A 15,265-nucleotide genomic window follows, 5' to 3' on the forward strand; every position below is an offset into this window, starting at 1 on the left:
CCCACCCCGACCCCTGGGCTGGTCCTACCGCACAAGGACCGAGGGGCACTGGAACAGACTGGCAGGGACTGGGAATGCTGGGGGACTCTGGGGGGGACCAGGGATGATGGGGGACACCGGGACAGACTGGCAGGGACTGGGGAAGCTGGGGGGCGCTGGGACAGACTGGGCTGTACCAGGGATGCTGGGGGGGCACTGCCACAGACTGGGGGGACTGGAGAAACTGGGGGCACTGGCAGACTGGGCTGTACTGGGGATGCTGGGGGGGACCGGGACAGACTGGGGGGGACTGCAGAGGGCGGGTGGGGGCGGATCCCCGCGGTCCGTGGGTGCCCCCCCAGCCGGCGCCGGTCCCGGGGCGTGGGTGCGGGCAGGCGGCGCGGAGCCGGGTCCTCCCCCCCGGCAGAACGGGTCGGACGGGTCCTGGGGGAGACCCCCCCCGCGCCGGGGCGGCGCTCGGAACCGCCGGGGCCCCCCCGCCCCCGCCGGAGGCTCCGCTGACTCACCGGGGGCCGCTCCCCGCCCGCCCCGACGGGAGTTCCCACGCATACACGGGACGGGAGGGGGGAAGCAGCCGGGCCCCCCCGTAGTGATGGAGAGGGATAATCTCCTCCTATGTGTCCCCCCCCGAGTCCGGTGGGGGAGCGGGCGGCAGCTGGGGCTGAGCCTGGGGGCCCCCTGGCCCCACTTTGCATCACAAAGGGGCTTTGTCTGCAGCTTTGTATGGGGCTGGGAGAGGGGAAAGGGGGGTCCACGGGAGATGGAGAGACCCCCCCTCGGGCTGGAGACACCCCCCCTGCACGCTGGGGCGGAAGCTGGACCCTCCCGTGCCCCCTCGGCACCCCCCCAGCACACGCAGTTCAGCAGCTCTTGCCTTTATTAGATGGAGGGAGAACGCGGGGGGTCCCCGGCCCCGCTCAGCGGGTGGGGGGGCCACACGAGGGGGGGGGGGCCCACACATGTGTCAGTTCTTTGTGCTGCGGGGGGGGCCGACGGTGACTCCCCCCAAGCGAAGCTGAGGGCATGGCCCAGCAAGGAAGGTGGGATGACTCAGGAGACCCCAAAAGTCCCTCGGGGGAGTGCGGGGGGGGGCCCTCAGACCGCCATGTTCTTCACCTGCTCCTCCAGCCCCTGCTCCCGGGCTCCCCCCGCCTTCTTCTTGCCCCCCCCTTCCTGCTGCTTCTTCTGCTTCTTGGAGAGCTCCTGCTCGATGGGCGCCGGCTTCACGAAGGGGATCAGCTCCCGCAGGTCTGGGGGGCACACAGGACCCCTGTCACCCCCATCACGGGGAGGGCATGGGGGAGTCACTGGGGAGGGTTACCTGGGGCGTGAAATCCTGGGATGGAGGGGGTCACAGGGGTCATGAAATCCTGGGACAGGGGGTCACAGGGGAGTCACAGGGGAGGGGGTGTTACTTGGGAGCATGAAATCCCAGGACAGTGGGAGGGGTCACAGGGGGAATGAAATCTTGGGATGGGGGGCTCACAGGGGCCATGAAATCCCGGGACAGGGGGTCACAGGGGCCGTGAAATCCCAGGACAGGTGGGGTCTCGGGGGGGGGAAGGGTGTCACAGAGGCCACAAAATCCTGGGATGGGGGTCTTGGGGGGGTTACCTGGGGCCATAAAATCGCAGGATGGGGGGTCTTGGGGGGTTACCTGGGGCCATGAAATCGCAGGATGGGGGGTCTTGGGGGGTTACCTGGGGCCATAAAATCTCGGGACGGGGGTCTCAGGGGGGGGGTTGTTACCTGGGGGCATGAACTGCTGCAGCCTCTCCGGGACCAGGATGCCCTCGGGGGTCTGGTGGTTCTCCAGGATGGCGCAGATGGTGCGGGTGGTGGCACACATGGTGGCGTTGAGCATGTGCACGAACTCCACCTGGGGGGGACACACCCCACACCCCGCAGTGACTCTGGGGTCCCAGGCCCCGTATGGGGGGGTCTGTGTGTGGGGGGGAGGGGAAGGGGGGAACCAATGCCCTGAGACCCAGAAATAGCCCGATTTTAAGGCACTTTCAGCACTTTCGTGATTTTAGGACAGAGCTTTGAACTGAACATTTTGGCACCACATCCCAAAATGTGGCTCAGTTTTGGTTTCAGTAGAGAACAATTTTTTAGCAAGCCAGGAAACATCTACTCTGAAGAGAGTGTTTCGGGTGTTCCCCCAAACAGGGAAAAAATGATTATATTTTGTTATATATTGCCATATTGTAGTTAGGTTTTATACATTTTTATAAATTTCTATATATTTCTATATATTTCTATATATTACATATACTTATATATGTAATATATATAATATATATGTTATATATATTTTATATATAATACATATATATAAAATATATTTTACATACATTTTATATATTGTATATATATTTATATACTTACGTATTAATATATTATTCTGTTTTATATATTAGTTTATATATTTTATACACTAGTATATTATATTTATACATTTTATATACTTATATATTATTGATATATTAGTCTATATTCTATATATTATTATATTTTATATATTATATTTTATATATTTTATAAAACTATCTATTTATATATAAGTGTATTTATATATTATATATTTTATATATTCATTTACTTATTATTAATATATTCATGTATATTTTATATATTATTCATACACTATATTTTATTTCATACACTATATTTTATTTATATATTATACATTTACATATTATACATTTTATATATTAATTTACTTTTATATTATTAAATATTTGTATATAATTGATACATTATATTTTATATATTTCATATATTTTTATATTATAAATTTAATATATTTTATATACTTATATACTACACATAAGTATATATTTTATATATTCCTGTATTTTATATGTTATATTTTAAGTATTCTTAGCTATTGTACATACATTTTATAACACCTCTCAGTTCTTGGAGCCCCTGATGAAATCTGGGGGGAAATTTGGGGAAAATTTGAAGAAATTTGGGGAAAACCTGGAGAAACTTCGGGGGAAATTTGAAAAAAATTTGGGGAAGTTTGGGGAAAACTTAAAATTTGAGAAATTGGGTGAAATCAGAAGACAGAGGAAATTTGGGAGAAAAATGAGGAAATTTGGGGGAATTCTGGGCTGGAATTTTGATTTAAGTGCTGTGGAGGGGCTGGATTTTGACTGGAGTGTTCTGGATTAAGTGGAACTTGATTTAAGTGTTGTGGAGGGTCTGGATCTTGATTTAGGTGTTGTGGATTAATTGGATCTTGATCTAAGTGTTGTGGAGGGGTTGGATTTTGACTGGAGTGTTGTGGATTTACTGCATCTTGACTTAAGTGTTGTGAAGGGGGTGGATTTTGATTTAAGTGTTGTGGATTTATTGGATCCTGAGTGTTGTGGAGGAACTGGATTTTGATTTAAGTGTTGTGGAGGGGTTGGATCCTGACTGAAGTGTTGTGGATCAATTGGATCTCCACTCCAGTGCTGTGGATCAGTCTGTGCTGGGGCAGTGTTGGTGTTGCGGTGGAACATTTTAGTCCCCCTTGTGTGGTGCCCTTTGGAACCTCTTCAAGTTCCCTCATTTCCTCCCCTAAATTGTCACTAAAAACATCTCTTGGGAACAAGTCTGGGCTCGTTCTCTTGCCAATATCTCGAGGTATTAGCGAGCCCTACATATATTTCTGTTTTAAAGCCCTGGTTGAGCCCGTGAGCTCATGGCTCCGGAGTGCTCCAGGGGGACACGAGTAACACAGAGAGGGATGGGGGACACAGGCAGGCCCCCCCAGAACCCCCAGGCTCACCTTGTCCATCATTTTCTTGGTCTGGCCGTAGCGGATGCGCAGCCGCCGCGCCTGGTAGTCAGTGCAGTTGGAGCAGGACACGAGCTCCCGGAAGGCTCCGGAGCCGGGAAACCAGGCCTCCAGATCCAGCTTTTTGCTGGCTGCGTGGTTCAGGGAGCCTGGGGACAGCAGGGACACAGGGCTGAGCGGGGGGTTGTGGGGGGCCCACTGTCTGCCCTGAGTGTGCCCGTCCTGGGGATGAGGGATCCCATGGGATGAGGGATTCCTGCTCTGTCATGGGGATGAGGGATTCCATGGGGTAAGGGATTCCATGGGGATGAGGGATTCCTGCTCTGCCACAGGGATGAGGGATTCCCTGGGGATGAGGGATTCCATGGGGTGAGGGATTCCTGCTCTGCCACAGGGATGAGGGATTCCATGGGGTGAAGGATCCCATGGGGATGAGGGATCCAATGAGGATGAGGGATCCCATGGGGATGAGGGATTCCCTGGGGATGAGGGATTCCTGCCCTGCCCCAGGGATGAAGGAGTCCCACTCATCCCAGGGAGCCTTTATCAGGATCATTCCCCTGTCAGCACTTCCAGGAGGAGCCGGGACACTCCAACTGTCCCTCTGGAAGGGCCAGCAGGGACAATCCATCCCACCCCCCTTCCCACGGACCCAGAGAATTCCACAGCAAATAAAACACACCCTTCCCTCCCTCCTCCTCCTCCTGCCGAGGGCTGGGGACAGGGAATGCTGAGCTGGGAAGGGGTCAGGGCCGGGGGGCACCGGGAATGTGCCGGCAGAGCTGTACCCGAGACGATGTTGACGATGTGATAGGGAATCCCGAGGGATTGGTAGAATTCCTCGGCCGTGGAGATCATCTCCTCAAACAGCTCCCAGGACTTGTTGTCGTGGGGGGAGGAGTAAACGAACTGCTCGATCTGCAGGAGAAGGGAACGCTGGGGACACTCGGAATTCCCAAATGGAATGCCATGGTGACACTGGGGACACCCAGAATTCCCAATGGGAATGCTATGGTGACATTGAGGACACCCGGAATTCCCATGGGGAATGCTGTTGTGACATTGGGGACACCCCAAATTCCCACCAGGAATCCCCTGGTGACATTGGGGACACCCCAAATTCCCACTGGGAATGCTGTGGTGACACCGGGCACACCCTGAATTCCCACCAGGAACACCCCAAAATCCCATTGGAACCCCCTATGACCCCAAACACCCCCTGGATCCCCCCGGGAATCCCCTGCTGGCCCCAGCACCCCCGAGCCCGTCACCTTCTCAAACTGGTGGACGCGGAAGATGCCGCGCGTGTCCCGGCCGTGGGATCCCACCTCCTGGCGGAAGCAGGTGCTGATGCCGGCGTAGCGCAGCGGCAGCTCCTCGGGGCGCAGCCACTCGTCGCGGTGCAGGGCGGCGATGGGCTGCTCCGACGTGGCGATCAGGTACTTCTCCTCCACGGAATTGTCCTCTGCTCGCTCACTGCCCTTCCCGATCACCTGCAGGCACAGGGGACAGGGGTGTGTCGGAGGTTTGCTTGTTCAAAAAAAACAAGCAGGAATTTTTCTTTCCCCTGCCTCTGTGAAAGAAAGATGTTGAATGAGGAGGGCGGTTTGCCTTGGGCATTCCAAGCTGATGGCCCTCCTAAAAACTGTGGGGAAGAGTGAGGAGTTTTTTTCTTCTCTCCTTGGAAACTGGGCACACTTCACTTTTGCCTTAACTCAAGGTATGTGCGTTGGAAAGGCTCTGAGGCCATTTTGTTCTCAGCCTGGTCAGCTGGTTGTTTTCTGGCTCCAGTTTGCCTTTATTTCCTGCACCCTGTTCTGCCCCCAGACCCGTTCTGTGCCCGGACCTGCTCGGACTTCATCGGACAGGTTTGACCCACCCGCAGAGGAACCTTTTGGGGAGGACGTTGCCTTTTCCCTCCTCCGCTCCCATGTTGGCAGCAGTTTGTGAGTATGCCCCACGGAGGGGTTTGGGGATGGGGGTGGGAGATGCTGCTTGTCCCGGGGGTTGGGGGCAGGGAGGAGGTACCTGTGTCACCCATGGAGGTGGAGACAAGACACCAGCCTTGTCACCTCAGGGCCAGCACAAGCTATCTCCTCATCACCAAAACATGTCACCTGTGAAGACGGAGCCAAGAGATGGACCCCTTCATCACCAAAATGTGTCACTCACAGAGGTGGAGCCAAGAAACGGGCCCCTTCAGCACCAAAATGTGTCACCTGTGGAGGTGAACCCCAAAGATCAGACACCTCCTTGTCACCTCATCACCATCAATGTGTCACCCGTGGAGATGGAGCCAAAAAACAGGCCACTTCATCACCAAAATGTGTCACCCATGGAGGTGGACTCTAAGGATCAGCCACCTTCTTGTCATCTCATCACCATTACAAGCCACTGTCTTGTCACCTAAGGTCCCAGAGACCTGCCACCTCCTTGTCACCACAACACGTCACCTGTGGAGATGGACCCCAGAGATGAAACACCTCCCTGTCACCTTATGGCCATCACATGTCGCCCATGGAGACGGACCCAAGATGAACCAGCTCCTTGTCATCTCATCCCCATCAGAAGGCATTTCTTTGTCACCACGTCACTCAGGGGGATGGACCCCAAAGATGAGCAACTTCCTTGTCACTGCAGTGTCACCACAATATATTTCTCCCGCAGACAAACCCCAGGGATGAGCCACCTTCTTGTCACCTCATGGCCATCATGTCTCACCCCTGGATATGGACCCAAGAGACCAGCCACCTCCTTGTCACCAAAACATGTCACCTATGGAGGTGGATCCTAGGGATGAGCCACCTCCTTGTCACCTCATCACCAATGTGTCACCACGTGTCACCAATGAACATGGATCCCAGAGACCTGCCACCTTCTTGTCACCAAAACATGTCACCCATGGAAATGGACCCCAGAGGTGACGCAACTCTCTGTCACCTCATGTCACCCGTGGAGATGGACCCCAGAGACCAGCCACCTCCTTGTCACCACAACATGCCAGCCATGGAGACAGACCTGAGATGAGCCACCTCCTTGTTATCTCATGGCCATCACGTGTCAGCCACAAACATGGACCCCAGAGATGAGGCAAGTCCCTGTCGCCTCATGGCCATAACATGTCACCCATGAGGATGGACCCCAGAGACAAACCACCTCCTTGTCACCTCATGTCACCTATGGACATGGACCCCAGCGACCAGCCACCTCCTTACCACCTCATCACCATCACAAGCCACCTCCTTGTCACCACAACATGCCATCCATGGAGATGGACCTCAGATGAGCCACCTCCTTGTCACCTCATGGCCATCGTGTGTCACTCCTGAAGACCGACCCCAAGGAGAGGGGAAGGGAACCACCACTGCTGCCACCACTGGAACAGAGGGGACCCCACCACCTCCCTCCCCACAGCCACAGCCCCAGGGGGGTGTCTGGGCCCCAAATGCCACCCCAAATGCCACCCCAAAGCCCAGACCTTGTAGAGCTCCTCGTCGAACTGGCTGAGCTGGGCCACCTCCTGCATGACCTCCTTGCGCATGAAGAAGGGGGTGTAGACCGGGGTATAGCCCCGGGCCCGCAGGCTCTGCAGGGCGTACTGGATCAGGGCCTGCTCCAGGAACACCAAGGGACCCTGGGGACATGGGGGGACACCACCCGTCATGCTCACACCATGCTGGGCCATCCACCCTGCTCAGCAGATCCCACGGAGCTGCTCCAGCTCTTGGGCCCAGCGTCGTCCCAGATGGGGACGGATCCAGAGGCACCACCCGGGCCAGGGTCCATCCCACACCACCCCCATGGGGGCTGCCATCATCCCAGGGACAGATCCAGAGACATCCCACACCACCCCCACGGGGGCTCCCATCATCCCAGGGATGGATCCAGAGGTACCACCTGGACCACAGTCCATCCCACACCACCACTCCCACCGTCCCACCCGGCAGAGGAGAAACCAAGACCCCCATCCCACCTCATCCCCCCCGGATCCCAACCATTCCACGCCCCCGTGGGGGTCCCAGCCCTCACCTTCAGGAAGTAGCCGCGGCTCCCGGCCACCACAACCCCCTTCTCGCCCTCAAAGCCGTCCACCATCACCACCAGGTCCACGTGGGAATACTTCTTCCTGCAGCTACAGTCACCCCACACCCGCTCCACCTTGTTGTCTACATCCTGCATGAAGACAGCAGAATTTGGGGCCCATCACCCAGTGCCCCATAACACCCCGAAATCCCAAGGACCACCACAGGGATACTAAGTACAGCCCGAATTCCTGCCAGGAACCCCGTGGTGATAGTGGGCACCCCCAGATTCCTGCTGGAACCCCATGGTGAGCCTGAATACACCCTGAAATCCCTGCTGGGACCCCACAGCGGCACCTGGCACCCCCCAAATTCCCACCTGAACATCCCAGTGACCCCTGGGCCCAGTGGTCGTTACAAATATGACATATTACAAATGTTACATTACAAATATTACAGATGTTACAGTCTGGGCCCAGTTTGGGAGCCCAGACCCCCCTGCCTGACCCCGGCCCGGAGGAGAGCATTTGGGTTCCATCAGCCCATCGCACCCCCACACCAGTCCTTGCACTGCACTGGGACCAGTGGTCAATACAAACATTACATATTACGAATATTGTATACCTGTAAAATGTAATATATGTAAATATTACACATATTACATATTACAAGTATTGTATATTACACATATTACAAATATATAACTGTAAAATGTAAAATATGTAAATATTACACATATTACATATTAGAAATATTACATATTACATGTATTACAAATATTACATATCTGTAAAATGTAATATTTTAATATGTAATATTAAAATATGTAATATATGTAAATACTACCCCTATTACATCTTAAAAATATTAAATATTAAGCATATTACAAATATTACAAATATTACAAATGCTACAATCTAGGCCCAGTTTGGGAGCCCAGACTCCCCAGACTGACCCCAGCCCGGAAAGGAGGATTTGGGGCCCCTGACCCCATCACCCCCCAGCCCGGTCCCTGCACTGCACTGGGCCCAGTTCCTGCACTGCACTGGGCCCAGTTTGGGAGCCCAGCCTGCCCAGGCTGACCCTGGTTAGGAGGCCCGTTGGCACAGGGCCCGAAATGTTCCCTGGCCAAACATTCCCGGGATGAATGGAGGCAGCGGAGGGGAGAGCCAGCCCCCCCTCGGGAGGAGCCTTTCCCATGGATTCTCCCGACAAAGGGGTGCCTGGTGCTGTCTGAGTCGCCCTTTGTGTGCTCCCGGCGGGACTCTGTGCCGGCTGCTCCAGCCTGGGGGGGATCCCCCTGGAGCCCCCCAGCTCTGGGCCCCTCTGCCACGGCCCTGAGTCCCCACCTCCCTCCCTGTGTCCCCATCCATCTCCCTGTGGCCCCTGTGTTCCATCTTCCTCCCCCTGTCCCACCTTCCTCCCCTTGTCACCCCCTCCCTCCCCCATCCATGTCTCTCCTGGTCCCATGCCCACCTCCCTCCCTGTTCCCCATCCCCACTTCCCTCTCTGTGACCCTCTCCCTGCCCGTATCCCCATCTCACTCCCAGTGTCCCATCCCGTGCCCCCTCTCCCATCCATCTCCTTGTGTCCCCACTTCCCTCCCCATGTCCCATCTGCCTCCCTGTGCCCCATCCCCATCTCCTTCCCCTTCTCCCTCTCTCCCTCCTCATGTCTCCACCTCCTTCCCCATGTCCCATCTCTCTCCCCCTCTCCTCATCTCCCTCCTCATGCCCCATCCATCCCCCCGTGTCCCCATCCCCATGTCCCCATCTCCCTCGCCCTATTCCCACCCCTCTCCTCATCTCCCTCCTCATGCCCCATCCATCCCCATGTCCCCAGCTCCCTCCCCAGGTATCCACTTCTCTCCCTGTCCCACGTCCCTCCCCTCCCCCTGTCCCATCCCCACCTCCCTCCCTGTGTCTCCATCTCCCCTCTTATGTTCCATCCCCATCTCTGACCTTGTGTCCCATCTCCCTCTCTGTCTCCCACCTCCCTCCCCGTGTCCCATCCCCATCTCCTTCCCACTGTCTCCATCTCCTTCCCCATGTCCCCACCTCCCCCCCTGTGTCCCCACCTCACTCCCCGTGTCCCACGTGCCTTTCCCTGTCCCTGTCCCTCTTCCGGTGTCCCACATGCCTCTTCCTGTCCCTGTCCTTCTCCCCATGTTACAGGTGCCTTTCCCCATCCTGTCCCTGTCCCGTGTCCCAGGTGCCTTTCCCCGTCCCTGTCCGTGTCCCTGTCCCACCTCGTCGTTGCTGATGGGCACAGAGGGGTGCAGCAGGTTCCCGATCTCCCGCAGGCTCTCGAACCGCTCAGCCTCGAGCCGGAGCCGCTCCGAGTCACATTCCTGGATGGCCTCGTCGATGAGCAGCCGGAGCTGCTTGATCTGGGACACCTGGAGAGCCTGCGGAGAGACCCCGCGGAGAGACCCCACAGAGAGACCCTGCTCAGGGCAGGGACCCCCGGGGACAGGGGGGAGGTGGCCCAGCACGGCAAATCCCGGATCCAGCACAGCAAATCTTGGATCCAGCATAGCAAATCCCAGAACCCACACGGCAAATCCCAGATCCAGCACGGCAAATCCTGGATCCAGCACAGCAAATCCCAGATCCAGTACAGCAAATCCCAGAACCCGCACGGCAAATCCCAGATCCAGCATGGCAAATCCTGGATCCAGCACGGCAAATCCCGGATTCAGCACCACAAAGCCTGGATCCAGCACCACAAATCCCAGATCCAGCATGGTGGGGCTCAGGGGGGCTCAGGGAGCACAGGGGGACTCAGGGGGGCACAGGGGTGGCTCTGGGGACACAGGGGGCTCTGGGGGTCCCACTCACCCCCAGCACATCGGCCGTGAGCCCCTCCAGGTTCCGGGCATTCTCTGGGACTGACTCGTCCGTCCCCACCGGCTCCTTCCTCTGCGAGGAGGGAAAAGGGACCCCAGGAGGGTTAACGGGGGAAATTCCAGTGGGAAACCTCCCTCAGGGACACGAGGGGGAGGGGAGCAGGCAGGGAGGGACCCCTAAAAGGGCCAAGAAAGGGGGTGGAGGACAGAGGAACCCCCCAAAGGGTTAGGCAAGAAGGGGGAGAGAAATCACCCCAGAGGGCTGGGGGAGAAGTGGAGGAGGGAGGGACCCCCAAAGAGATGGGGAAGGGGGTGGGAGGGACCCCCCAAAGGGTTGGGGAGAGGAGGAAGGAATATCTCAAAGGATGGTGGGAGGGGGGTGGAAGGAGGGACCCCCAAAGGGCTGGTGGGGAGTGGAGGAGGGAGGAACTCCCAAAAAGGGGCAGGGAAGGGGGTGGGAGAAACCCCTAAAAGGGCTGGGGGAGGGTGGAGAAGGGAGGGACCCCGAAAGGGTTGGGGAGGAAGCGGAGAGGCCCTAAAATGGTTGGGGAGGAAGGAGAGAGGAAACACCCTAAAAGGTTGGGGAGGGATCCCCAAAGGGCTGAGGGGATGGGAGGGACCCCCAAAGGGTTGGGGGAGAGTGGAGGAGTGAGGAACCCCCAAAAAGGGGCAGGGAAGGGGGTGGGAGAGACCCCTAAAAGGGTTGGAGAGGGGGGGAAGGATACCCCAAATGAGTTGGGGAGGAGGGGGTAGGGATCCCTCAAAGGGCTGAGGGGGTGGGAGGGATCCCCAAAGGTCACCTCCGCTCAAGGGGCTTCAGGGAGCAATGTGGGGAGGGGAGGGGGGGTGGTGGCAGGGAGGGACACGGGTCCCCCACCACCAGCCTGGGGGGGGGCACTGGGAGGGGCTGGGGGGAAACACCCCCAGGGACAGGAGGGAGAGACCAGGGGGGCTGGGAGTGAGAGGGGGGCACCAGGGAGAGGTCTGGGAGTGGGGGGGGGGCACCAGGGAGAAGCCCGAGGGGCTGGTTTGGAGGGGGGCACCAAGGAGAGACCTGGGGGTTTGGAAGTGGGGAGGGGGCACCAGGGAGAGATCTGGGAGTGGGGGGAGGCACCAGGGAGGGGGCTGGGGGGGGTGGCCCCGGCTGGTGCCCCCGTGGTGCCCACCTTCATCTTGTCCCCGATGGTTTTGCTGCAAAGGTTCTTCAGCTTGTTCAGGTTGTCGGCACGAAACCTGCCTGGAGGGGAAGGGGGGGCTCTCAGAGGGGGTAGGACTGGGCTGGGGTCTCCTGGAGAGGAGGTGGGAGGGCTCTCAGAGGGGGTGGGACTGAGCTGGGGTCCCCAGGGGCCATGGGGAGCCCCCCCGGGAGCAGGAGCAGAGTTGCAGCTCTGGGAATGCCCCAGGGTTTGGGTGGGGTGGGGATGGAAAACATCTGGAGTGACCCCCAGGACAGGATGGGACCTCCCTGTGGTGGGACAGGACACCTCCACTGCAGGCTGGCACCCCCACACTGGGCTGGGACCCCCATGCCAGGATGGGACCTCCCATTGGGATGGAACACCCCCACTCCAGGCTGGGACCCCCATGTTGGGATCTCCCGTGCTGGGCTGAGACCCCCATGCCAGGCTGGGACCCTCAGCATCACGCCAGGACCCCCCTGCAGGACAGTCCCCCTGCACTGGGCTGGGACCCCCCACACCAGGATAGGACCCCCATGTTGCACTGGGACCCCCATGTCAAGCTGGGACACCCCACACACACTGGTGACTCCCACACTGGGCTGGAACCCCCCCCACCAAGATGGGAACCCCCCACTCCACTGACACCCCCCCCACCGAGATGGGAACCCCCCACTCCACTGACACCCCCCCCCACCGAGATGGGAACCCCCCACTCCACTGACACCCCCCCCACCGAGATGGGAAACCCCCCTCTCCACTGGGACCCCCATGCCAGGCTGTAGCCCCCCACATCAGGATGGGACTCCCAAATCGGGGCCACTCCAAATCAGGGTGACACCTCAAATCAGGGTAACCCCAAGAGGGTGACATCCCCAAACAGTCACCCTAAATTGGAGTGACACCCCAAATAAGGGTCACCCCAAAAAACGGTGACACCCCAAATCAGGGTGACATCCCAAAACAAGGTCACCCCAAATTGGAGTGACACCCCAAATCAGGGTCACCCTGGGAAGGTGACACCCCAAATCATGCGGGGGAATCGGTCCCGGGGGGGCAACCCCGAGCCAGGGAATAGGGAATGGGATGCGATGGGCACGGCGGGATTGCATCAGCCACGAGGCCGCCACTCTGCGCCACCCTCTGCCACCTACCTCCTGTCACCCCGTGCCAGCCCTGTCACCCTCTGCCATCCCTGTCACCCCCTGCCAGCCCTGCCACCCCCAGCCCCCCCGTCGCGGGGGTCCCGCGGAGCCGCGGGATTGCATCAGCCACGCGGCCGCCACCCTGCGCCACCTCCTGTCACCTCCTGTCCCCCCTGCCACCCTCTGCCAGCCCTGTCACCCCGTGCCGGGGGTCCCGAGCCCGCGGGGGGGTCGCTGGGAACGGGGGGATACCGTGGGATGAAACGCTCCGGGCTAAAGCAGGGCCTGATCCCACAAGGACAGGGAGGGATCGGGAGGAAAGGGGAGCCCCCGGCGCCGCTTCCACCCCCTGGAGAGGGGGCGTGGGAACGGCGGGATTGCGGGGCGCCCACCCCATCTCACCTCCCACCCCGCGCTCGGCACCCAGGGGTGGGGCGGGGGGAACATCCCACGGCCCCAAATCCTGCCGGGAAACACTGGGATGCGGCTCCTGCCCCCTCCCCGAGCTGCCCTGGAATGGGAGCCCAAAGAGGGGAGATGGGACCCCAAATCGGGGGGTAGGATCCCAAATCAGGGGGTAGGGACCCCACATCGCTCCCATTCCTTGTGAGGAACAAGGAGGGGGGGGTCCCATCACCTGGGGGTGACCGAGGGGACAGGGGGTGACAACCTCTCGGAGGTCCCCCCACCCCAATCCCGGAGGTCCTAAATCCCCGGGGAGGGGTCCCACCACAAGGCTGGGGGCGGCCGGGGGGTGACAAACGACAGGGGATAAGGGGTGACAAGCCCTGGGGGGTGCCCCAACCTCTATCCCGGGGGTCTCCCATCCCCAGAAGAGAGGAAATGGGGGAGGGGACCCCCATTCCTAGGGACGGGTCCCACCACCAGGCTGGGGGGCGACCGGGCGTGACCGGGGGGGACAAATGACAGGGAGCAGTGGGTAACAACCCCTGGGGGGTCTTCCCACGCCACTCCCAGGGGTCTCCCAATCCCCTCCCGGGGGGATCCTCCATCCCTTGGAAGGAGCAATGGGGGTGTCCCATCACCTGGAGTCCCACCACCGGCCTGGGGGGTGGCTGGAGGTGACCTGGGGGTGACAAAGGACAGGGGACAGGGCGTGACAACCCCTCGGGGTTCCCCCACGCCCCTCCCGGGGGTCTCCCCCCCGCCACCCCCCCACGTACACCTCCTCCAGGCTCCGTCCGCGCGCACGAGCGCGTCCACGAGCGCGGGGTCCTTGAAGCGCTTGCGCTGCATCTCCCGCACCATGGCGGGGTCTCCGCCCTTGTCGGCGCGGAACAGGTCGAGGTCCAGCACCATGACGGGGAGCGGGATCGGAACCGGGATTGGGATCGGGAGCACGGGCTGGGGAGCTCGGGAGAAGCCGCACTGCGCATGCGCCAAATGGGCGGGGCGTGAGCTGTGCAAGAAGTGGGCAGGGCGTGAGCGGCGGGAGAAGCAGCGCCCCCTTGCGGGCAGGAGGACCAACCTGGTTTGGGGGGATTTCAGGGGGTATGAGGGGGGATGTGGGGAGTTTTAGGTGGTTTTGGGGGAGTTTCAGGGGCTGTGGGGGGATTATGGGGAGATTTGGGGGGGTGTCAGGGTTGCAGGGATTTGGGAAGTTTCAGGCGTTACGGGGGGGGTTGGGGGGATTTCAGGGTGTGGGGGGGACTGGGGGGGGATCTAAGGGGGTTTCAGGCGGTTTAGGTGAAAACTCCCCAAAATCCCCCCATAACTCCTGAACTCCCCCGAGTCCCCCCATAACCCCTGAAATCCCCTAAATCGCCCCCAACCCCCCTGAAAACCCCTGAAAACCCCCAAATCCCACCCAAAACCCCTCAAAACCTCTGAAAAACCCTAAATCCCCCCCAAACCTCCTGAAAACCATGAAACCCCTCAAATACCCCCCAAAACCGGGAGAACGTGTGTGGGGGGGTGTACCGCACTGCGCATGCGCAAAGTGGGCGGGGCGTGGGCGCGACAACGAGTGGGCGGGGCTGTGTCGTGGCAGAAGCAGCGCCCCCTGGCGGGCGGGAGGACCAATTTGGTTCGGGGGGGCGTTGGAGGGTTTCAGATGGGGGGTTTCTGGGGGGATTTCCTGGGTTATGAGAGAATTTCTGAGGGGATTTGGGGGGATATGAAGGGTGTGGGGGGTTTTGGGGGGGTTTCAGGGGTTATGAGGGGCTTCCAGGAGGATTTGTGGGGGTTCAGGGGGTGTAGGGGGATTCGGGAGGGATTTCAGGGGTTAAGGGCGAGATTTTGGGGGGCTTCAGAAGGGG

At 58.6% G+C, this 15,265-nt stretch overlaps 1 protein-coding gene across 2 annotated transcripts; it reads right to left on the minus strand.

The window, feature by feature from the left end:
• Nucleotides 1–859: 859 nt before the first annotated feature.
• On the minus strand, nucleotides 860–14,442 carry SARS1 (seryl-tRNA synthetase 1). 2 transcript variants are annotated; one of them, XM_039387756.1, is made up of 11 exons: nucleotides 14,171–14,442; nucleotides 11,830–11,900; nucleotides 10,656–10,736; nucleotides 10,064–10,222; nucleotides 7,823–7,966; nucleotides 7,272–7,427; nucleotides 5,122–5,286; nucleotides 4,582–4,711; nucleotides 3,785–3,942; nucleotides 1,750–1,879; nucleotides 860–1,250 (listed from the first exon to the last, which is right to left on the minus strand). In XM_039387756.1, the coding sequence occupies exons 1-11, from the start codon at nucleotides 14,304–14,306 to the stop codon at nucleotides 1,096–1,098; spliced, it is 1,485 nt and encodes a 494-aa protein (XP_039243690.1). In that variant the 5' UTR covers nucleotides 14,307–14,442; the 3' UTR covers nucleotides 860–1,095. The 2 variants fall into 2 exon arrangements, with proteins under 2 accessions (XP_039243690.1, XP_027567233.1); XM_027711432.2 differs by having other exon boundaries at nucleotides 5,065–5,286; nucleotides 14,171–14,429.
• Nucleotides 14,443–15,265: the final 823 nt, after the last annotated feature.

This window comes from Pipra filicauda, unplaced genomic scaffold (assembly GCF_003945595.2).
Source record: "Pipra filicauda isolate LSUMZ 115617 unplaced genomic scaffold, ASM394559v2 scaffold587_size370460_pilon, whole genome shotgun sequence".
NCBI lineage: Eukaryota > Metazoa > Chordata > Aves > Passeriformes > Pipridae > Pipra > Pipra filicauda.

Coding starts and splice junctions, on each gene's coding strand:
- SARS1 (XM_027711432.2), bottom strand. CDS start 14,306: ATGGTGCTGGACCTCGACCTGTTCCGCGCCGACAAGGGCGGAGACCCC. Junction 4,712..5,064: donor GCGTCCACCAGTTTGAGAAG/GTGACGGGCTCG, acceptor CTTCTCCTGCAG/ATCGAGCAGTTCGTTTACTC. Junction 3,943..4,581: donor CATCGTCAACATCGTCTCGG/GTACAGCTCTGC, acceptor TGCTGTCCCCAG/GCTCCCTGAACCACGCAGCC.